At 41.7% G+C, this 23345-nt stretch overlaps 5 protein-coding genes across 5 annotated transcripts; 4 read left to right on the forward strand and 1 right to left on the reverse strand.

The window, feature by feature from the left end:
* Positions 1–2158: 2158 nt before the first annotated feature.
* LOC108053184 (dual oxidase) lies at positions 2159–19123 on the forward strand. Its single transcript, XM_044459679.1, has 10 exons — positions 2159–2229; positions 4436–4863; positions 13601–13681; positions 13889–14238; positions 14297–14501; positions 14652–15055; positions 15119–15396; positions 15460–18316; positions 18435–18563; positions 18619–19123. Exons 2-10 carry the CDS (start codon positions 4692–4694, stop codon positions 18745–18747), a joined length of 4605 nt encoding a protein of 1534 aa, XP_044315614.1. The 5' UTR covers positions 2159–2229; positions 4436–4691; the 3' UTR covers positions 18748–19123.
* LOC123037729 lies at positions 6846–8525 on the forward strand. The gene is given in 2 exon segments (XM_044459680.1): positions 6846–7233; positions 7236–8525. Coding segments are annotated over 2 exon segments (1437 nt in total). The 5' UTR covers positions 6846–6869; the 3' UTR covers positions 8309–8525.
* On the forward strand, positions 9316–11226 carry LOC108053164. Its single transcript, XM_017135753.2, has one exon. It carries the CDS (start codon positions 9316–9318, stop codon positions 11224–11226), a length of 1911 nt encoding a protein of 636 aa, XP_016991242.2.
* Positions 19124–19359: 236 nt separating the features above from the next.
* LOC108053167 (glucose-6-phosphatase catalytic subunit 1) lies at positions 19360–20888 on the forward strand. Its single transcript, XM_017135756.2, has 5 exons — positions 19360–19528; positions 19587–19751; positions 19866–20364; positions 20425–20543; positions 20595–20888. Exons 1-5 carry the CDS (start codon positions 19443–19445, stop codon positions 20776–20778), a joined length of 1053 nt encoding a protein of 350 aa, XP_016991245.1. The 5' UTR covers positions 19360–19442; the 3' UTR covers positions 20779–20888.
* A 48-nt stretch (positions 20889–20936) lies between these two features.
* LOC108053165 (pyruvate kinase) lies at positions 20937–22889 on the reverse strand. The gene is made up of 3 exons (XM_017135754.2): positions 22884–22889; positions 21126–22824; positions 20937–21070 (listed from the first exon to the last, which is right to left on the reverse strand). The coding sequence occupies exons 1-3, from the start codon at positions 22887–22889 to the stop codon at positions 21048–21050; spliced, it is 1728 nt and encodes a 575-aa protein (XP_016991243.2). The 3' UTR covers positions 20937–21047.
* Positions 22890–23345: the final 456 nt, after the last annotated feature.

Consider the following 23345-nt stretch of genomic DNA (forward strand, 5'->3'; position numbering starts at 1 on the left):
TCAGCAGTAATCTTGTTGTTCTGACCAGAATATAAAGTAAACTAATGAACCTACATTTTAAGATGGAAAGTCCATTAGTAGCCATGCAGGAAACACTCTCCTTAATCTTAATATTGTTTCCAAGAAGAAACAACAAAGGAGCTACATGTTTTATTTTACAAAATGTTTACATTTAATTCAAATAACCATTCCAAATTTTTCCACCTTATGTTGTTAATTGTCTATTTTAAATCAATAAACAGCCCACAGGTGCAGATAGCAATCGAGTTCAAATGGTTCGCTTGGAAGGCCTCATCGCAAAAAAAAAAACATCATTTACTAGTTGTCTCATTGCACGCACAGATAAATCAACACTCAACGACAATCGGCAGCACATATAAATTAATTAATTTAATTACTTATCTAACTGAATTGCTTTGGAGTCTCGAGTTCTCAACTTATGCTTGTGTGTTTTCAATACATTTTTTGATTTTTTTAATGACGAGTGAGCATGAAATGTTTTTTTCCTCTTCTCTGTAATTCATTTAAAGTGCACTTAAAAGTTTGAAATATGTATTTTTTTGTTTCTCCATGCGTGTTAAATTTAACTTCGATCGTTCTGTTGCAATAATAAATATTTATAGATGCGCCCGTTCTGCTAGATGCCTGACTGCACTTGTTAAGCTCGGCTCGAATCGAAGATAAATAAGAATCTTAATTGATTTTAATGTGCACAGCTGCATTTGACGACTTCTGACTATTGACTGACATCCGAACAAAGATCGAAGAGGCTAGTATGGGACCATAAGTGAGCTGTCGGCATACTCATACAAAACTTGACATAAAATATTGTCTCTGGACAATGGTTAAATGTTTCAAACCTTAATCTGTGAATGATTGAATATCTTAAAAGCTTGAAAGTTGCCCTACAACTACAGCAATCACAAATCCGAATAATTTTGTACACAGCTACAATTTCTAAAACAATGTGTTTAAATAATAAAAAAATAAAATGGTTGATGGCTTTAATTACAAAACAAAATATTGCTTTGAACAATAAAGTTTAACAAAAAAAAATTAATATTTAGCAAATTATATTTTCTATTCGAAAATTTGACTAAGATCTTTAAAATCTAATCAATAAATTGTTTTTTAAACACTCCACGTGTCCATAAACTTCATAAAAACCCAATACCCATCAGATTAGTTTTAAGCCACTCCAATTAGTATGCAAATTTCGTGTAATCATTGAGAGTTGGGTAATACTTGGCTGTCCATTCACACGACTCTAAGAACCAACCGCTACCATCTCTCACGGCCCAAACAGGAACTCTTCTCCGCATGGGTGCCGGTTTTTACCACTCAATTAACCGCAAGAGCGGTCGAGGAAACCGATTGAAGATGGCCTCTCTCTGCCGATCTCTCTTCCACCCGGTTGCAGTGCATCCGCCAGGCTGGGAAATTCCCGCTATGCGGCGAGAGAAAGGGCGAGAGACCCGGGAATGATTAATACGACACGTTGGCTTGTCAAATATGACGGAACTCATTTGGAGGCGGACATGGTATGGGATCCAATCCCAGTCCCAAGATCCCGAGAGCCGAAGCCAAATGGAGCAGTAGTTCGGGAGCTCCAAAGAGTGAAAAAGACGACACTGAAAAAAAAAATTATATTTACAAAGAAGAATTTTGAACCTTATAGTTTCCTTAGCCGTGAGACTAGGAATTTAAGCAAAGTTAAAATAAAAAAATATTTAAAATAGAAAATTTTAATTAAGTTTGAACTAAACATTTGAACACAAAAACCTTCATAACATTAACATAATAATTAATTGAGTTTTACTGTAGATTCGTGTTGCTTTTACAATATATTTTTTCAAAAAAAAAAGTTATAAGAGAACTAACCTGTCTGCGAAATGGGAACCCGCGCTTTGCCTTATTTTACATCTACATGTATAACAATATAATAAATAAATAATGCAGAATTGAATTTGGAAATTGGGATATTCGTTGTACTTTTTTGTAAGTAAGGTAAATAAAAAAATCAAAATAAATTATTTTTTTGTCTGCGGAATTTCGGATCTGTATGACCTTTATGTTCTTAGTGTATAACCGGTTCCATTGCCAACCGATTCGAGCTCCAATGTGGAGGGTCCCCCGCACAGCTGGGTTCAGTTTCGAACGAACTCTTGGCCGCTGCGGACGTGTGTTGGAGCCCTCGCCGCCCGTTTCGATTCGAATTCGAGTGTGCTGGTGAGCCGACGAGAGTGAATGTGAAACGTTGAAACGTGTCGCGCATGCGCCGTCTTCTTCACCGTTATCGTGGCTGTGTGTGCGGGGCTTTGTGGCCGTCCCCATGCAAAATCGCTCAAATTGTTTGAGAAATAGTGCAAAAACCCGATAAACACTAAACACCCACCTCTGGGACAACATTGGATATATTTTGTGAATCTATTTCGGAGCTCCCCATCTCTTTTGCTCGCCCACAAATAAACAATTCACCCTCTCTGTCACTTTTGCTCAGTGTGTGTGTTAGCGTTTTTTTCTTCTTTTTTTGGGGTCCCCTTTTGGAGTTCCGAGTCTTCTTTGTCGGTTGCTTCGTCGCCGCGTCGTCTTTGCTTACGTTTTCGTTTATGAATTTAATTTATTTTCGTGTTTAATTTTTGTTGTTTTGCTGCCGCTTCTTCTTGTCTTCCACAGCCTCCCATGCAACAAAAGATCATATTTTGCGCAATTTTGGCCACTGCAGAAATATTAATGGAAAACAAACCAAAAATCTAGGGCTTACAAAAAAAATTCTGAGCAAACTGATATTTAAAAAAACAGAACATTTTAAAATATATATTTTCTTTTCAATAAAATTTGTTGTATAGTTTGGTTTTGCCCATTCCCATAAAATATTTTGTGTTTTTTCACATTTATATAGTGCTGGTTACTAAATTCTTGAAACGACTAATAATTGGTTGCTATTTTTATATTATTTAAATAGTGGCTGTTTCTGGTTTTTAAAATGCGTCAGAGAAGCCTGTTGTTTAATAGGAATTTCGGAATTTATTTGATCTCGACTCGAACTTTGGCCAACAATTTCTGAAATTAGCCACAGAAATCTTTATTAATTAATATGAAATATCCGGGGGCTATGGCTAATGTTCAGAAAGCCGAGGCATTTGGCTTCTACCACAATACAATTTTTTCGTATTATACCGTAATTTTAAAGTGATTATTGCCGTTCAGTCTTCCACGCTTTCTGGACTTTCTCCCTCTCTCGCTCGCTCTTTGGACCGCTTTTTGGTCAGCGTCGCCCACAATTTACCGACCAATTGGATTTAGCTTTTACCCCATAAAGTTTTCTCTTCTCGGCCATTTAATAATAATTTCTAAGCAAACTCCAAATTGCATTAGGCGGAAAAATGTTAAGTGGTTGGAGGGGATGAGGGGGGCGGTTTTATGACTTTGTTAGCTTTAGCACTCTGCAGTTGCTGTAATGTTAATTGTTTGCAGTTGTGCAATGGCATTTTATATATTTTTTTACTTCTCTTTATCTTTGCTTTACTGCTTTGCACATACATTATTTGTATGCTTTTCGATGTTGTCGGTTTAGTGGGTTTTTTTTTGGCTTCTTTCTCGACTATTGTCGATTATGACTAATGGAATCTGTTTGTCGTTTGTGGGTTTGTAAGCCCGCAGAAGGTCAATTGCTTTGTGGGTAATTCCGTTTTTATCCGCCTCTTCGCCCTTTATTTGTTTTGCCATTTATTTGGCCATACACCACATTGCATTGAATAAATGCGATTTTATTTGTTCGCTTTACTTTGTGCAATGTAATTAATTGGTTAACATTAACGAACCATTTCGCTATTTACTTATACCTTTTTTGCGGTCGAGTCAATTTAGCGATTTAAAATATCTCAAAAAATAAAAAAGCGAATTGGCAGTGCGTTTCCAAACTTTATATATTTAGCAAGTTGTGAAAAATAAACGGAAAATTTCAAAAGTCAAACCATGTACCTCAAATAAATAATTGCATGGCAATTTCTTGACTGTTTAGTATTTTCTATTCGATTAATGTTTGTGACTAATCATTTTGAACTGATTCCAATTTCTAAATAAATTAAACAGAAACATTTTTTTTCATTTAAATACAAGTTAAAGAAATAAAATAAATAATAAATATGAAAACTAATTAAGCAACCTTTAAAAAACTCATATCGGAGAACATTCTCTTGCCATTTAAAAGCGAAGAACAAGTGACTATCAAAACAAATTTCATTAATAGATAACTTCATCAGGTTTTATGCTAATTCAATCGATAAAACCGCGCTCACTAACATTTTAAACAAGAATTAGAGTGAATTCGTAACCACAAAAATCTTCGTATGACTTAAAACAAAGAGTGTGAATCACGGCATACATATGCAAATAACCATGTATTATAGAAATCACTTGTTTCTTTTTGCAGTGCAATAATTGGAAATCATGGGATCTCAGCTGAGTAAAAATTAAAGTGTGAACCAAATGTACAACCGAACCACTGTGATGAAACTCGAAATAATGCAAAATTAAACCCATGCTGTTAAAGTCAATCCACATCTCAAGTGTTAGTTTGCTTAATTAATTTAACAATACAAACGCGTCGTAATCGACCGATTTTCGTGCACCACAATAGCGAACAAACGGATAATATATATAATAAATAAAAAGTGTTTGCAATCAATATGAGTGTTCCAAGCGCGCCCCGTCAGAGGGCAGCACGCAAAAATCGAGACCCATGTCCCAGCCAAAAACACAAGCTCCGGCTTGCCCATTTGCCCGGGGCAATCTACGGGGGAGCCCTGCTGTTGCTACTGATTGGTCTCGGTCTGGATCTGGGCTCCGTGCATTGTTATGGTGAGTACCAACGACCTACCACTTCCTATCGCATTCTATGGGTATTCAATTCAATTAGGTTTATTTGCATAGACATGGATCGTGAACCGATTGGTAGATTTGTTCAGTCGGGGAATGGGAAAACTAATACAAAATAATGGAATTTAGATAGTTAAGATAGTCAATATATGAGATATGGTTCTACATTTTAAACTCCTTCGAAGCTCTTAGCAATATAAATATATTTAATATTGCAACACTATTGTAACACTATTTGTTAAGAGTTGTTAACAAATTTAAAGGCAAATAAACCCATCATTTTTGAGTAAGTACTACCTGATCAAAATTGACGTCATGCATTGGAATCGCCAGACGTGCCAAGATCTAGTGGCTTCAAAATGACCGATTAGATCCCGCCACAGACAATTTATTATTCATAAAAAAGTGTATATATGTATATATATATGTACATACATACACAGTCAGAAATTGCTTTGGGGAAGAAAATAATGACTTTATATTTATTATTGTTTGGCTTATGGTATAATTTTTATTCAATGCATACCAATATTTTCCTAACATAACATGCATAATTGTATTAAAACAATTTAAACAAATTGTTCGATCTAAAGAGAATTCTTGAATTTCCCAATTCAGAACTAACATCTACAATTTTTAACCAATATTTTGGCTCAGTATATAGTCAAGCCACAAGTACAGACTTATGGGAGAAGGGGGAGTGTACAGCGAATCTATAGATTCCACGATGTCTGACGATACTGGTCACGTAGTGCTTGTTTTAGTGGCGAGGGGCGTGGTCAGAAGCTATCCGAGTCAAATGTCAACGCACGATCAAATGACTTCCCTTCACACCCCTTCGCCAATCGATTGATTTGTTAGCTTCCTCTCATTTTTGCATTTTAATTTAATTTTACATTGTCTTGAATTTGCTATTTTGCTTATCATTTGATTTATGATCAGAAACCGAATTTTGTGTTTTTATTTTGCGATATTTAGCGTAATGAAATTACTGCAAACAAACGTGAAATGTATCCCATTGTGTTGGCCAAACCCACCCCCCGCGGAGTGACTGTCTACGTGCCCCCTTCCTGATAAAAAGATCGACGGTTTTAGAGATCTCCGATCACCGCAGGGGGCATGGGGAAGTCGAACATTGAATTCGACTCGGCTGTTGGCAGCAAATAATTTGTTTCATTTTGTTTTCTTTTCATCAATTTTATTAGCATTCGCGAAGGTCTGTTGTTATATCAGTGTGATTATATCGAATTGCAGCTGAAATAAAAAAAGTCACGCATGCAAAAACTGTAGTACTAATTAGACCAAAAAATCCAAAGGTTTATGTGTTCAACAAACATAAACATTATTGAAGCCTTTAAAGCTCGACAGTTTGGTATTTAAAACTAAACTTAGTTATCACTTTAATATAGTAGTTGATTGCAATATTAAACGAAGACTGAAGGCATAATCATTCAGTCCGATTTGTCGCGTGTATACAAATAAGTATAACGAAAGCTGAACGCGGTAGTAGATAAGGAATAAGCTTTTAATGACGCCATCAGTTTGAAAATAATTAATGCTAAGAAAAAATTGATGATAAAGTAATCAATGTATGTTTATATTCAACATTTTGTATACGTCTGAATACACTTCTGCATCCAAATAGGTGTTCATTTTAATATATACACATATTAAGTATATTTTGATGCCTGACCAAGAGCTTTTTTATAATCACTTGTTTACATTTTTCAACGGGTATTCTTAGAGTCATATATGTATGTATATATTTATTTATTTTGTAATAAGATTAAGGCTTACTCTTCACATCGATAAGGACTGACTTTTTTGTTTTGTTTGTTATCATTTTTATGGGTGTACATTATCATTAATCAGTCAAAGCTAAATCGGGGAATACCCGACATATTCGTGCTCTCTGCGAACATTTTAACAAACAAAGACTTGCTGGCTCAGTCGATTCGCGATTTTCAAGGCGTACGGTTCAACCAAAAATGAGTGAAAAAAACGAGGGAGCTGCTAGAGAGAACAATGAAAAAGCTTCAGCTTCGGGAACAAGGAGAAAGCACGATGCAGAAGCTGATGAAAATGTTTCAAATGCAAAGCGACTCGAGACCTCAGAGGATAACTCTTCAGTTTTAATAACAGAAGCTGAATCAATTTCCCAGGAAAATACGGAGGAGACCTCTGGATCCCCAAAACCGCCTACAACTATATTCTCCCTAAACACCTATTGCTGGATAAAAATATTGTCTTATCTTCACTTGGGGGATCAAATAAGACTTGCTGCCTCAAATCGTTACTTAAATAAACATTTCGAACCTCTAGAAAGTACTTATAAACACATTAATGATGAGTCACGGCAAGTCTCAACAAAGCCGATCTGCAACTATTGCTGGAGACGGTCAATGAGAATGTTATCAGCTATGAGTCATCGCTTCGGGATGGAGATGAACATTTGTGGCTGTTGCGAACCTACTGCCCGCAGGTCCGTCATCTGAAAATGACTTTTCGTCGCCCACGTATCGATCTAAAAGAATTGAAAAGCTTAACATCCCTACACGCACGTCTATTCTTTGCCAATGCGAAGTTTTATAAGGACTTTTTTCTTATCCTAATGGAACTGCGCCTAAAGAAACTAAACCTTATTGCTGACAACTACAATGGAAGCGGGCTGCATGTTCTGGAGGACCTCGAATCCCTGGACCTTAGTGGTTGTCCACGATTCGATGCCGAATGTTTGGCCGAATGCTGCTTAAAATTGAAAAAGCTACGCCACCTTAACATGGGCCACATTAACGATAACCTCACCGCGGACAACTTTAGGGTAATTGTGAAGAACTGTCGCAATCTGGAAAGACTGGTCATTAGCGAAGGACCACCGGATTTGCCCTATGATATCATCTGCCAGCTGCCTAGACTAAAACACTTGAAGGTGTGGAATTCGACTTTTCTTACACCTACTTTCACAGAGAAACTGATCCAAAGAACTGGTACTCCGCTAGAAAGTCTCATTCTGATGGACTATAAACTGAAATCTGAACAAATGGATCATATCTGTGAAATTTCTTCGCTCCGGGAACTTTGCGTGGTTAGTGAGACTTTTCCATTGAGTAGCCTGATGAAGCTGAAGAATCTGGAAATCCTTCACCTGACTGCGCCAGATATTACCAATCAACAATTGTTGGCGATTCTTGAGGGATGTCCGCTATTATCCGTACTCAATTTGCCATTTTGGAGGTTAATTACCAAAGACTTTTTCTTAGATGCGACTCTTTTTTATAGACGCAAAAAGATCCAAATAAATCTGCCATACCCACCTGTTGATTTTTTGGAAATCCCTATTTCAAAAGACAACAAGTTCATTAATTTCACACACCAATTTTATTTTAGTCCCATTTTAATAAATCAAGAACTCTGTGACTCAAATTAAATATTATTTTCAGGTCATTTAACTAACAATTATTGTGTGTACATGTGTATTAATTTGTATATTAAAAATAAAATTTAAATGTGACCATTTATTCAAATTGTATATACATTTAATCAGCAAAAAATCACCATAATTATTTAGCAGATTTCAAGTAGTTTTTCTCAAGAAACTTAACCATCAATTAAAGACCGAATAAAATCCCCCATTTATTAATTTACTAGTTTTGTATTAATCATCATTCGGACTTTTAAACTGAATGGCTATTCTCACACAGATCTATTTACTTATATTTAAAGAAAAAACCAAGAGAGGGGAATTTTTAATTAGGCAAATGGTATTTTGATTAACGAAATAATAATGCTCAAAGCAAATCATTAACATCGTGTAAGCTAAAATTGTACGTTTATATTGGGCAAGTGCTTCAATAGAACTTCAATTTAGGAATGACTGCATTCTTTACGAATCGCAACTCTTAATTAAGCCGCTAGAGATAAAATAAATTCTTTGGGCTTCATTAGTCTTGATGTTTAGCTGGGGCGAGATCTCGTACGGGATTTTAAAATTAAATTAAGTCATGTGCGCATTTTTATATGCCGTCAAATTTGGCAGCCAATTAACAGCTAACAAATAGATGTCGCTGTCTACATCCATTTTTTCTTAGTCCTCATAATTAGTGTTAATTTTTCATGACTTGCTCTGAACAGAAAGCGAAAGTTTTTTTTTGCTTTTGAATTTATTTACAATTGCCGTTTTCTCAATCTTGAATTTTAAAAAATTACTAGGCAATCAAAATATGAAGTCAAAACGTTTTTTTCAGGTTTCATTTAAAAGTCAGAAAACAATAAAATTTAATCACAAAGTTTATAAATGATTTATTTATGACATAAATCTATAAGGGTACAAAATGGGTGATGTTCCCCTTCGCATGAAATAAGAAAGAAAGCGTTTTAATTTCATAGTAGGCGATATAAAAGTTTGACAAAAATATTAAGTTAATCGGTCAAAGAATGAGACGAGAACGAATTGGTAGTCGATTTTTTAAGATTTTTCTATTAATAATGCTGTGCTGTCTAATATTTATTTGTCGTATCGATCGGAAACAAGACAAAAGCATACGCGACGGTCATCAGTTTTCAGTCGTTGAAGACAATGAATTCTTTGTCAACACCACTGGATGTCGAATAAGTTCAATGAAACCACTTTCGGATTTGGCTCTGTCCTTCATGCAGCCTTTTGATCCTATTGTGTGTAAAATGGCGCAGTTGATGGTCGCTGAAACAATTGGAGGAAGGAATTACTTAGTCAGAAACATATCAAAGTCAGGTCTTCTTTCATGTTGTCGGGTGTGGCGCTGGAGACAAGTTTCCTGCATGTATCGGGAATTTGTCAGGGTCGACGATTCAAACAACAAGTACAAATCCTGGAAGTTTTTCAAGCTACTGGAAGCATCAAGGTATCTTGAAGTGGGAACTGGGCAGCAACATATTCGCTTCTGGTGCTGGGTGGACTTTGCCAGGATTATTTTTCATGATGTCTTTTATTTCCTACCACCGCCTTTGAATGGTTCGGAATCATCTCGACATCAGGATCGTCTTTCCGTAATGATCTTAGGCATTGATTCTATTTCTCACATGCACTACCTACGCTATTTTAATCAGGTGGCCGACTTTATTGAGCACTTACCCCACACAGAATTCTGGGGCTATAATAGAATCGGAAGAAACACCTATCCCAACCTAATTCCGCTGCTGACTGGTCTATCTAACGATGAGATGGAGCGGACTTGTTACGATGGCAGACCAAACTTTGACAAATGCCACTTTTTATGGGATGATTTTAAAAAGGCGGGATACACCACCGTCTTTGGGGAAGACACTGATGTATTCGGATTGTTTATCTACCGAAAGAAAGGATTCAAGAAGCAGCCCACCGACTTTTACATGCGTCCCGTGATGCCCGAGATTGAATCGCATTCTTTATATCGCACAAGTTTAGATTTAAAATGCACTGGGCATCGCCTTTATGGAGATGTGTATTATCAATTCATCTTGAATCTAATTCCACACATGCAGCGCATTCCATTATTCTCATTTTTCTGGAATATGCACGGCGTTCACGACTATTTTAACTTTGCCAAGCTGGTGGATAAAGATTACCTGAATATATTGAAGAAATTGTACGAGAAGGGAGTGATGGAGCGCACTCTAATTCTGTTTATTGGTGATCACGGCTTGAGGTTTGAAAAATTTGCGCGAACTGCTGAAGGACAGCGACAGACGTCACAGCCGCTCCTAATCGCAATTTATCCCGAATGGCTGAAAAGAAAATTCCCCCAAGCCATGTCTAATTTTCACCAGAACTCTAAGAGTCTTATGACTACATTTGACCTGCACGAAACCCTCAAAGATGTAATGCATCTTGATCGACTAACCGATGCTAGCATAAGTAATCGAACGCGGTATTTGGAAAACAGCCGAGGGATCAGCCTGTTCCTACCCATTCCGGAGCGCAGAGATTGTCGTAGTGCCGAGATACCGCGACATTACTGCCTCTGCAACGAGCTAACCATCATTTCCACCCATGGAAGTGCCGTTCAAGAGGCTGCCCATTTTACAGTGGACAGGATTAACGATCTCATCAAGCCTTATCCCCAATGTCAAAAACTGCTGCTAAAGGAAGTTCACGCAGCTTATGGCGCAAAACGTGAATCTGGAGGAAGACGCGACCTGTCACAGATTATGGTCCGTTTGAAGACGACGCCGGGAAACGGAAATTTCGACGCAACCGTTCTTATAATAGACTTTAATCAGAGGAGAACCCTGGAACTCGGAGGTCCTGTGACCAGGACTGACAAGTATGCGCATCAGTCCTATTGCGTTCAAAACTACCGCATAGAAATGTATTGCTATTGCTTGTAATAACAAACTATTGATTGAGCAATAAAACGTTAAAAATTGGCAAGAAATTTTTGAGCTAAGATTAAGTTCATAATAGTTTATAAACAATTTTCGAAAATATTTAAACTATATTACCTAACTGCCAAGTCAAAAGTGTTTTTTCTGTTAAAAATTGATTTTAATTCAAGTGCAAAGTTTTTCACAGTGTAGTTAATTACAATTAGTTATAGTACCATGCATGTTTTCTCTAAAAAAATAATTATGCAATGCCACGTGAAAAAAAATCAACGTCTTTTGTTAAAACAGCGAGAGTCACGCACGAACCGAGATGAAAGTAAAGTATGCGACGTATCGTAGTCGGATAAATCAAAAGACTTAGAAAACGAACGCGAAACAGCTGACGAGATACAGAGAGAGACTCACAGAAAGTACAAGGCGACAATTGATGGCGCCGAAAAAGTTGTATAAAAAAACCAGTAGTTCATTTGTGTGTAAATGTATTTTGTTTTTTTAGGGGGAATCCGTGATGTCGTGCATGTTTTTCTACAAAAAAAAAACAGCTTATGGCCAGAGTCAGTTTTCGTTGTGGTAGCTTCTTTAGCGTGCAGGTGTTGGTTAGTAATTTTTTGTTTCTGGCCAACATTCCGTAAACCGCCAACGCAGAGTGTTTTTGTACATACAAGCTATATATAGTCGATCAGAGTTAGCTGAGGCTTCCTCTCTCTGGGTCTCCCCAGCTGGCTACGATTTTGGTTAACCGGATCTGATTCTGTTTGCCATCTCAGACCTGGAAATGAATGCTGCTTGTTGCTTTTGCTGTTGCTAGCCATCCATCCATCACTCATTTACTCACACAGTCATCAGAGGCGAGCAATGCTCTCAAAAATGGTACGAAATATAGTCATGACTTGTAGCTGTGAGTGCCCCTTCAGTTGTCAACGTCATGGCTATGGCATAGTTTGCTCACGGTGAAGAATGAAAAACCACAAATCCGACAAAACAAACCATCCTATTCTAACCAGAACGGAATTATAGCCGAATTCTCGAGGGCGATGCCGTAACAAAAGCTTAATTAAAAGACGAACAAATAAACTGGTTTAAATGTCTGATATGTGTATTCCATCTAAGCACTTTTTAGAATGTTGGGCATGTTTTCTTTTTGGTCTGCGGGCATTGGCTTGTTAATTTGAAAACTGGTTTCTCGTAAACAGTCCCTCTCCCCATCGCAATTATAAGCAAATAAACCATAATTATAACGTTTAGCGTCAAAACAATTACGCCTTGCAGATTTTTATCACTTAAAGGTGTCTTCTGTTTAACAAATATTTATTTTTACATCTCATGTTTCTTGTGTGATTCATGCTAACAGTCGACTCAAAAGCTGGAATTATTAATTGAGCTTAGCGAAAAACAGTGTAGTTAAATTGGGGTCTTATACTTTAATGCACACTCCCAAGTTTGTGGAGTAAACGCAATGAGGTAAACTATTCGAAATATAATTAAAAAAGATTAAAATAGCATCGGTTCCTATTTGCCAATCAGAGATTTAAATACATTTGAAATATCCGGGTGTGTCGATTAGTTAAATGCAATTAGAATTAGAATTTTTATGATGACAAGTCGAAACTAGATAATTTCCCAAAATTGCTTGTTAGAATTGAAAAATTGTAGATAAATATGCAAATTAGAGACATTCCTACAGTCCAGCCATTAGTGCCATTGGGTGTGATTCAATCTCGCCGTCCGAGCACCAAGTCAATCAATTTTCCAGTCAATTAAAACCAAACTAAGTCAACCAAATACATTTTCTAATATCACAATCTACATTTTATCGGATCTATTTGACTTTGCTAAAAACCGGCTGCTGTCCGCAGACAAGCTTTTGCGTAAATTATTTATCTAATTCAAAGTGAACATTTAAGGCATTCTCTGATCTTAACTAGCACAAATTTATGTGTCATTTACACGCATAAAACTGAACGAAATTACGCAAATAAATGCAAATTAATTAGAATTCACTAACTGCATGGTGTTTTTAGTTTTGAATGTAGAAAACATTAAATTCTTTTCAAATGTCGAGTATGGTATGTAGGTGAAGGTTTGGTTTCAAACATGTTGATTAATTGCTGCGTTCTTGATAGAATTTTATTTATTTTGAATAGGGAAAGTTATATATCTTTTAAGTCAGTTCAATGCCTTTTATTCCAATTGCAGATCTGATTAAGTAGGTTTTAAAGGCAAAAATATATTTTAATTAAAGCTGAAAAGTGGTATGATATCATATTAAGTTTAGCTGAATATGGGTTCTACAATTCTCACAGATAATAAATAGACTTAACTTAATTGCTTGAAAGTTATCAATTTTAATGTGTGTCACATACTTGCTACTTTTCAGAGAAAATGTATAGTCAGACTGAGAAGCAACGCTACGATGGCTGGTATAATAACCTAGCACATCCCGACTGGGGATCCGTGGGTAAGTAGACTCGACTGGAATTTCCGCCGGTCTGCTGACAACTTTCGAAAAAAGGGCGAATCGAGCCGATTACACCTCTAATCAGAATCAGTTGTGATGTGTGATCGGCCTGGATTTGCATATCGATTGATTCTTTCGCAATGCCCGGCAATTAGCATATTCGCCAGCTGTGTGAGAGTCAACTAACCTTCGCCACCGACTTTTCAGATAGCCACCTGGTGCGGAAGGCGCCGCCCTCCTACTCGGATGGGGTTTACTCGATGGCAGGTGCCAATCGACCCTCGACCCGCAGGCTCAGTCGCCTGTTTATGCGGGGAAAGGACGGTCTGGGGTCAAAGTTCAACCGGACGGCCCTGCTGGCGTTCTTCGGCCAACTGGTGGCCAACGAGATTGTGATGGCCTCCGAGTCCGGGTGTCCCATCGAGATGCACCGCATCGAGATCGAGAAGTGTGACGAGATGTACGACCGGGAGTGCCGCGGCGACAAGTACATCCCATTCCACCGGGCAGCCTACGATCGGGATACCGGACAGAGTCCGAATGCCCCGAGGGAACAGGTGGGTTGCGAACATCGGATCGGATCGAATATGGACTAACCACCTACATACTCCGCAGATAAATCAAATGACTGCTTGGATTGATGGCAGTTTCATTTACAGCACCTCCGAGGCCTGGCTCAACGCCATGCGCTCCTTCCACAATGGCACCCTGCTCACCCAGAAGGATGGAAAGCTGCCGGTGAGGAACACCATGCGGGTGCCGCTCTTCAACAACCCGGTGCCGAGTGTCATGAAGATGCTCAGTCCGGAGCGGCTGTTTCGTAAGTTTACTAAGCCTTGCCCAAAATACTTCAGAACTTTATCTGGAAAACGTATCAATAAATTCTGTATTTTAATTAGAAAGCAAATGGTACTTTTAAAGCTCAAGATAACTCTTTAATAACTTAGTTAAAATAATTTTTGACCCTTAGTTCTTGGCGACCCGCGCACCAATCAGAATCCTGCGATCCTCTCCTTCGCCATTCTCTTCCTGCGCTGGCACAATACGCTGGCCCAAAGGATCAAGCGTCTGCATCCGGATTGGAGTGATGAAGATATTTATCAGAGGGCTCGCCATACGGTGATCGCCAGCCTGCAGAATGTGATAGTCTACGAGTACCTGCCCGCCTTTCTGGGCACCTCTTTGCCACCTTATGAGGGGTATAAGCAGGACATACATCCTGGCATTGGGCACATTTTCCAGGCAGCCGCCTTTCGATTTGGCCACACGATGATTCCACCGGGAATTTACAGACGAGATGGTCAGTGCAACTTTAAGGAAACGCCGATGGGCTATCCGGCTGTCAGACTGTGCTCCACTTGGTGGGACTCCAGCGTGAGTTATTCAAATAAGAAGTAGGCATTGTTGATTAATTTTAATTTAATTGGTATTTTTCAGGGCTTTTTCGCCGACACCAGCGTGGAGGAGGTGCTCATGGGCCTGGCCTCGCAAATATCCGAACGCGAGGATCCCGTTCTCTGCTCAGATGTGAGGGACAAACTCTTCGGACCCATGGAATTTACACGTCGTGATCTGGGGGCTCTGAATATAATGCGAGGTCGCGACAACGGTTTGCCCGATTACAATACAGCGAGGGAGTCCTACGGCCTGAAAAGACACCAGACATGGACGGATATTAATCCCCCGCTGTTCGAAACGCAGCCTGAGCTCTTGGAGTGAGTACAACCTGGAAACTTCTTAAATACAATATATTAACTGACCTATCCTTTTTCTTGCAGCATGCTCAAGGAGGCGTATGACAACCAGCTGGACGATGTGGATGTCTATGTGGGCGGTATGCTGGAGTCCTATGGCCAACCGGGTGAATTCTTTACGGCTGTGATCAAGGAGCAGTTCATGCGACTACGGGACGCCGATCGTTTCTGGTTCGAAAACGAGAGAAACGGGATTTTCACGCCGGAGGAGATTGCGGAGCTGCGCAAGATCACGCTGTGGGACATCATCGTGAACAGTACGGATGTGGCCGAGAATGAGATCCAAAAGGATGTGTTTATGTGGCACACGGGAGATCCCTGCCCCCAGCCAATGCAACTGAATGCCACCGAATTGGAGCCGTGCACCTATCTGGAGGGCTACGACTACTTCTCCGGCTCGGAACTGATGTTCATCTATGTGTGCGTATTCCTGGGATTTGTGCCAATTCTATGTGCAGGAGCTGGTTACTGTGTCGTTAAGCTGCAGAACAGCAAGCGTCGGCGGTTGAAGATCCGCCAGGAGGCCTTAAGGGCACCCCAGCACAAGGGATCGGTGGACAAAATGCTGGCCAGGGAGTGGCTGCACGCAAACCATAAGCGACTGGTGACCGTGAAATTTGGCCCAGAGGCGGCTATCTATACGGTGGACCGGAAGGGTGAGAAGCTGCGCACCTTCAGCCTGAAGCACGTGGATGTGGTCAGTGTAGAGGAGTCGGCCACGAATCACATTAAGAAGAAGCCGTATATCCTGCTGCGAGTGCCCAGTGATCATGACTTGGTCCTAGAGCTGGAATCCTACGGGGCACGCCGAAAGTTCGTGAAGAAGCTGGAGGATTTCCTGCTGCTGCACAAGAAGGAGATGACCCTGATGGAAGTCAACAGGGACATCATGTTGGCGCGGGCGGAGACGCGGGAGCGGCGCCAGAAGCGTCTGGAGTACTTCTTCCGGGAGGCCTACGCCCTGACCTTTGGCCTACGACCCGGCGAACGACGAAGACGATCGGATGCCTCCAGCGATGGCGAGGTGATGACCGTGATGCGGACCAGTCTCTCCAAGGCGGAGTTTGCCGCCGCCTTGGGCATGAAGCCCAACGATATGTTTGTGCGCAAGATGTTCAACATTGTGGATAAGGATCAGGATGGGCGGATCAGCTTCCAGGAGTTTCTCGAAACCGTGGTGCTCTTCTCCCGTGGAAAAACAGACGACAAGCTGCGCATCATCTTTGATATGTGCGATAATGATCGCAACGGAGTCATAGACAAAGGCGAGCTTAGTGAGATGATGCGATCGCTGGTGGAGATTGCTAGGACTACGAGTCTGGGCGATGACCAGGTCACCGAGCTGATTGACGGCATGTTCCAGGATGTGGGATTGGAGCACAAGAACCACCTGACCTACCAGGACTTTAAGCTGATGATGAAGGAGTACAAGGGTGACTTTGTGGCCATTGGGCTGGACTGCAAGGGAGCCAAGCAGAACTTCCTGGACACCTCGACGAATGTGGCCCGGATGACCTCGTTTAACATCGAACCGATGCAGGACAAGCCACGGCACTGGCTGCTGGCCAAGTGGGATGCCTACATCACGTTCCTCGAGGAGAATCGCCAGAACATCTTCTACTTGTTCCTCTTCTACGTGGTCACCATCGTCCTGTTCGTGGAGCGCTTCATCCACTACTCTTTCATGGCAGAGCACACCGATCTGCGGCACATCATGGGCGTGGGAATCGCCATCACCAGGGGATCCGCCGCCTCGCTCTCCTTCTGCTATTCCCTGCTGCTGCTGACCATGTCCAGGAATCTGATTACCAAGTTGAAGGAATTCCCCATCCAGCAGTACATTCCCCTGGACTCGCACATCCAGTTCCACAAGATTGCCGCCTGCACGGCGCTCTTCTTTTCGGTGCTTCACACGGTGGGTCACATAGTGAACTTCTACCACGTGTCCACGCAGTCGCATGAGAACCTGAGATGTCTCACCAGGGAGGTGCACTTTGCCTCGGATTACAAGCCGGACATCACCTTTTGGCTATTCCAGACGGTCACGGGAACCACAGGTGTTATGCTGTTCATCATTATGTGCATTATCTTTGTGTTTGCTCATCCCACGATCCGAAAGAAGGCCTACAACTACTTCTGGAATATGCACACCCTGTACATTGGTCTGTACCTGCTGAGTCTGATCCACGGATTGGCCCGACTGACGGGACCGCCCCGTTTCTGGATGTTCTTCCTCGGACCCGGCATTGTATACACGCTGGACAAGATCGTCTCGCTGCGCACCAAGTACATGGCCCTGGACGTGATTGATACGGATCTGTTGCCCTCCGATGTGATCAAGATTAAGTTCTACCGGCCGCCCAACCTAAAGTACCTTTCTGGTCAATGGGTGAGGCTGTCGTGCACCGCCTTCCGGCCGCACGAGATGCACAGCTTCACGCTGACCTCGGCGCCGCACGAAAACTGCCTCAGTTGCCACATCAAGGCCCAGGGTCCATGGACGTGGAAGCTGCGCAACTACTTCGATCCCTGCAACTACAATCCGGAGGATCAGCCCAAGATCCGCATCGAGGGGCCGTTCGGAGGCGGCAACCAGGACTGGTACAAGTTCGAGGTGGCCGTGATGGTGGGCGGCGGCATTGGGGTCACCCCGTATGCCTCCATTCTCAACGATCTGGTTTTCGGCACCAGTACCAATCGATACTCGGGCGTGGCCTGCAAAAAGGTGTACTTCCTGTGGATCTGCCCGTCTCACAAGCACTTCGAGTGGTTCATCGATGTGCTGCGCGACGTGGAGAAGAAGGATGTGACCAATGTCCTGGAGATACACATTTTCATCACGCAGTTCTTCCATAAGTTCGATCTGCGAACGACAATGCTGGTAAGTACCCCAAAGCTTTAAGGGATTGTTAAGCTGGTTGTAAATGGAGAATCAGCTGCAACTATGAAACTTCCTATGCAGAGAAAATCAAAATTATCTAATATATATTAAATTTCAGTACATCTGTGAGAACCACTTCCAACGGCTGTCGAAGACCTCAATATTCACGGGTCTTAAGGCGGTCAATCATTTCGGTCGCCCGGACATGTCCAGTTTCTTGAAGTTCGTCCAAAAGAAGCACTCCTATGTGAGTTTCTGTAAATTTCTTTAAAGACATCGGTTATTACTATCATTTTTTGTAGGTCTCCAAAATAGGTGTCTTCTCCTGCGGTCCTCGACCGCTGACCAAAAGCGTGATGTCTGCCTGTGATGAAGTGAATAAAACGCGCAAGTTGCCCTATTTCATTCACCACTTTGAAAACTTTGGATAAATCAGCGACTTCGTTACCCATTTACACCTGCCAACTTCCCCCGTCGCCCTCGTTTTACCTGCCTGTCTCTCTCAACGAAAGTTAATTGTAATCTTAAGGTTCATTCATTAGTTTTAGCGAATTCGTGCTTAACTCGCTATTCCTTAATCGTAGGCTACTCGTACAATCATAATTTAGTCAAGTTTTGTTTAGTGCATTATGCAAATGTATTCCATTGTAACAAAATCACTGCAATCACAGCAAGAACAACAAAAAGGCCTCTACTTATATATGTGTATGTATGTATATGTGTATTTATTGAAAATATGATTTGTTATCAGTTTTTGTAAACCGTTCACATTATTTATTAAAATTTACAATTATCTTTATGCGTAAACCATTAACCGAATTTATTTTTGGGGATCAATTACTTGAAGTCCAATCGATATTCATTAAAAACTAAAAAAAACTTTGGATAAAATTAAAAAAAATACATTTCAAAAGTGGTAACCTGCCGCCAAGCAATCAAAAAGCATTTTTACAAAACTTCTCAACTTGTTTGCCACCACTTCGTGGATAAAAAGTGCGCAGAAGCAGAAAACAGCTGACTAAGGATGTTTATTGGCAAACAAGCAAGCCATAACAAATATTTCACTCAGTCAGTGAGCTGTTAACAAAACGGCTTCAGTCGGAAAAATAAATAAATATAGAAAGCAATGGAGGCAATCAAACATTTGGCAGAGGAAGCCTACAACTTAACGCTCAATCGAGAGCTGTTTATCAACGAATGGGCCCAAGAGCGGTTGGAACTGCTTCCTTTTCCGGTTGACCATTGCGAATTAACAATTTATTAATTACAGCTTGAGTTTCGCAGAGCCTCTTTGGCGTTTTCTCAGCGTTAATCTGGAGCCGAACAACCTCTACAACTTTTTCATTCCGCTGAGTGTCATCTTCAGTCATGAAATACTCATGCATCTTTTGTCCGCTGTTACCCTGGTCACCACTCTAAATTCCTTCGAAAAGTGGTAAGTAGTGTCACCAAAAATAACAAGAAAAATAAGAAATCGTAGCTGTTTTATTATGGCATTTATTCAATTAAAAAATACATTCTTGTTAAAAAAATTTGATTTCCCTTATAGGATTTATCAGGAGATGCGTCCTTTGTGGTTTCTGCGGGAGCAGTTTGCCAATGAAAAGCTTTCCGTGAAGCCGCAGGTGGCCTTGGAGAGTCATCAGCTGAGTTGCGAGACGAGCGGTGGGCTGCCCTGCGCCCACTCGATGACCTTCACGGTGTTCGTCCTTATCCTGGCCTCGTACTTCTTTGTCCACTGCTGGGATCGTTTGGTGTCCTGGCGCTCGCCCGTGTACCGCTTCCTAATGTATCCGCTGATCGTCGGAGTGGTCGTCTGCATGTGGCTGAGTCGCCTCTATTTGGCCACTGAGTTCCTACACCAGTGCATCCTGGGCAGCTACTTTGGGATCAGGGCTCTCAACTTTTTCGAGGCCAACATCAAGTATTTGTACTCCCGATCACGAGGTTATGCGGTTTCGATTGTTTGCTTCTTGGGAGGCTTGGCACTAGTGGTATACTTTATGAAACTGAGCCTTGATATGGATCCCCATTGGTCTGTGCGACAGGTGAGAATCATAATTATACAAAAACTATATTACTGCTATTACATGACTTCTGTTTTCTAGGCCTTTAAATGGTGCCCGGAGCCCACTTACATGCGTCATGAAGCGAGTCCGATTTTTCAAATTGTCCGAGATCTGGGAAATCTAATGGGACTGGCGCTTGCCTCGCCCCTCTATACACTGTAAGTAAAATTATGATTTTGGAGCCGCAGATTTTATTATTACTTTTACAGCGAGATGAAACAGTCAACATTTTGGCGTCGCTGCCGAGTCCTAGGAATTTTGGAGTTTGTCAATTACGGATTGCGCATATCCACGCCAAAGCAGTATGGTCGCTTTGTTTTCTTGGCCTGGGAATTTTTCAGAAATGCCTTTCATTCCCTAGTACTGCTAAAGTACGTGACGAAATTTTACTAAAATCAGATCAAACTTTTAGACTTTTGTACATAAAAAAACTTTGGTTAAGGGATATTACTTTTAAAGAAATCAAAAATTTATCAAGAAATAAAATTACGATTTCAATGGCTCAAAATTAAAATATACTGCAAAAGCTTGTTTATTTAATGACACACCTGTTCATTTTTTTATTTCTGTTTTTATTGGCCTAAATATTTTATTTAAAAACACATTTAATAATCAAAATCTTCCCGTGGAAAGTATAGTTTCTCCGGATCACAGATGTGACTTCACGCGTGGAAACTTTTCTTATCTGTAAGGAGAATCAAATATATACAAATTAAATAATAATTACCTCCAGTACTTACCTTCTGGCTCTCGGTTTGCCATCTGAAGGTTGCTGTTCTTGCGGGATTTTCGCCTGTCCGCCCGGAAAAGGCAGTCCACTCGGTCCGCCTCGAAAAAGGCGTAGACCACGCGCACATTGTTGGTGAAGCCGCCGCCGTCCTTCCAGGCACTCACGATCACTATGGGATCGCCGTCGTCGATGATGTTCCACTTTTTGGCGGAGGTCAGGGCAAACTGGACCCGGGCATCCACATCGCTGGCGTAATCGGATATCATCTCCGAGGTGTACAGGACGGGCAGGACTCCGCGGTGCATGTAGACCCAGCGAGCGGCCCTCCCGCAACGGGTTACCGCCAGGATCGGACACCTTGGCCGGAACTTGCTGACCAGGGTGGCCGAACGACCTGAGGTGGTCAGGACCACGATCAGCGTGGCATTCGTCCGCTTGGCCGTCTCCACGGCGGCAATAGCCAAGGAGTGGGCCGCATCCAGCTCGCCACGCACCTCGCTGACCAGATCGGAGAAGAGATCCCGGAACCACAGGACCTTCTCGGCCTCCCGACACAAAATGTCGCAGGTGGCCACCGTCTCCTTGGGAAAGGCACCAATGGCCACCTCAGAGGAGAGCATTATACAATCCGCTCCATCGATAATGGCATTGGCCAGATCGAAGCACTCGGCTCGCGTGGGATGTTGCCGGGTGCGCATGGACTCCAGGATGTGCGAGGCCACTATCACCGGCTTGCCGGCCTTGTTGCACTGCCCCAAGATGCTCTTCTGGGTGATGAACAGCTTCTCGATGGGTATCTGGGTGCCCAGGTCCGCTCGGGATAGCAACAGTCCGTCGGCCGCCTTCATTATCTCCGAGAAGCGGCTCAGCGCAATCTTGCTGTCCATCTTGGCGATGATCTTGATGTGCTTGCCCTTCTCGCCGAGCACCGCCCGCAGCTCCTTTACATTCTTGGCACTGCGCACCGCCGAGGCAAAGAGGAAGTCCACATTGGCCTTCATGCTGAACTGCAGGTCGAACATGTCCTTCTCGGACACGGCCGGCAGATCGATCTCGATTTCCGGCAGGATCACGTTGCAGTTGTTGTTCAGCTGCCCACCCTGGATGACCTCGCACAGCAGCCCGTCCACGCCCACCTCCATGATGTGGAGCAGCAGTTTGCCGTCGTCGATGAAGAGTCGATCGCCGGTCTTGGTCAGATTGATGATGTTCGGATAGTCCACGTAGACCGCCTCCTTATTGCCCTTGTCGTAAAGATCCCGGTTGATCGAGAGCCGCAGATTGTCGCCGGTGCGCAGGAACACCTCGCCATCCAGCAGGCCAGTGCGGATCTGAGGTCCTCGCGTGTCCGCCGCAATGGCCACCGTTCGGATCTGACCCGTCTCCTTGTGAATCCTCTCCAGCGCCTCGTTGATCAGCTCGATCGTCTTCGAGTGCATCTCGTGCGATTCGTGGGAGAAGTTCAGCCGAAAGATGTTCACGCCCCTCATTATCATGCTGTATATGACGTCCGCGTTGCGCGAACTTAGGGATATGGTCGCGATCAAGGACACCAGGCGTTGGTGGGTGGCCTGCTGCGAGATGTCCAGCTCGCAGATGTGCTCCAGCTCTGTGGAGCCCTCCTTCAGCACAGTTTTCGCGGACATGATGATGGTAAAACTATAGTTTAAAAAAGTTAACTTAAAATTTGAAAAAATTGTATATACATACTACAGTGATACGATACTCTGTGACGTTTTGCGAAAAGGATTTGTAAAGTGAAGAATACAGGCATGATCCCACGATGTATGATTCTTCATGTTCTCCTTGAGCTTGAGTCACAACAAGGATTTCAGTACAACACAACCTGCAAAACCAACAAGCAAAAGGCTTCCCATTTTTTGTTCACCCGTAAAGTATGCTAAAATAAATAAAGCTTGATGAGGCATTCTTTACTCATGCGTTCTTACGAAGAATGCGAAACTAAATCGACTTGTAAAAAGAGTGCCCAAACACTGCACTTTAAAGCCCATAAATTTTCTTACAGTAATCCGATTTCCGAAAATGGCTTTGCAGAAAAGTATCCAAAAACGGCACTTCTAAGCTCATAACTTTTCCTACAGACATCCGATTTCAAAGTGGCATAGCTCAAAATGATTGTGGTTTGATTGCCAAAAAAACTGTGTTCTTACTTAATTTTTATACCCTTGCAGAGGGTATTATAATTTCAGTCAAAAGTTTGCAACGCAGT

Source organism: Drosophila rhopaloa, unplaced genomic scaffold (genome assembly GCF_018152115.1).
Source record: "Drosophila rhopaloa isolate 14029-0021.01 unplaced genomic scaffold, ASM1815211v1 contig_2, whole genome shotgun sequence".
Classification (NCBI taxonomy): Eukaryota; Metazoa; Arthropoda; class Insecta; order Diptera; family Drosophilidae; genus Drosophila; species Drosophila rhopaloa.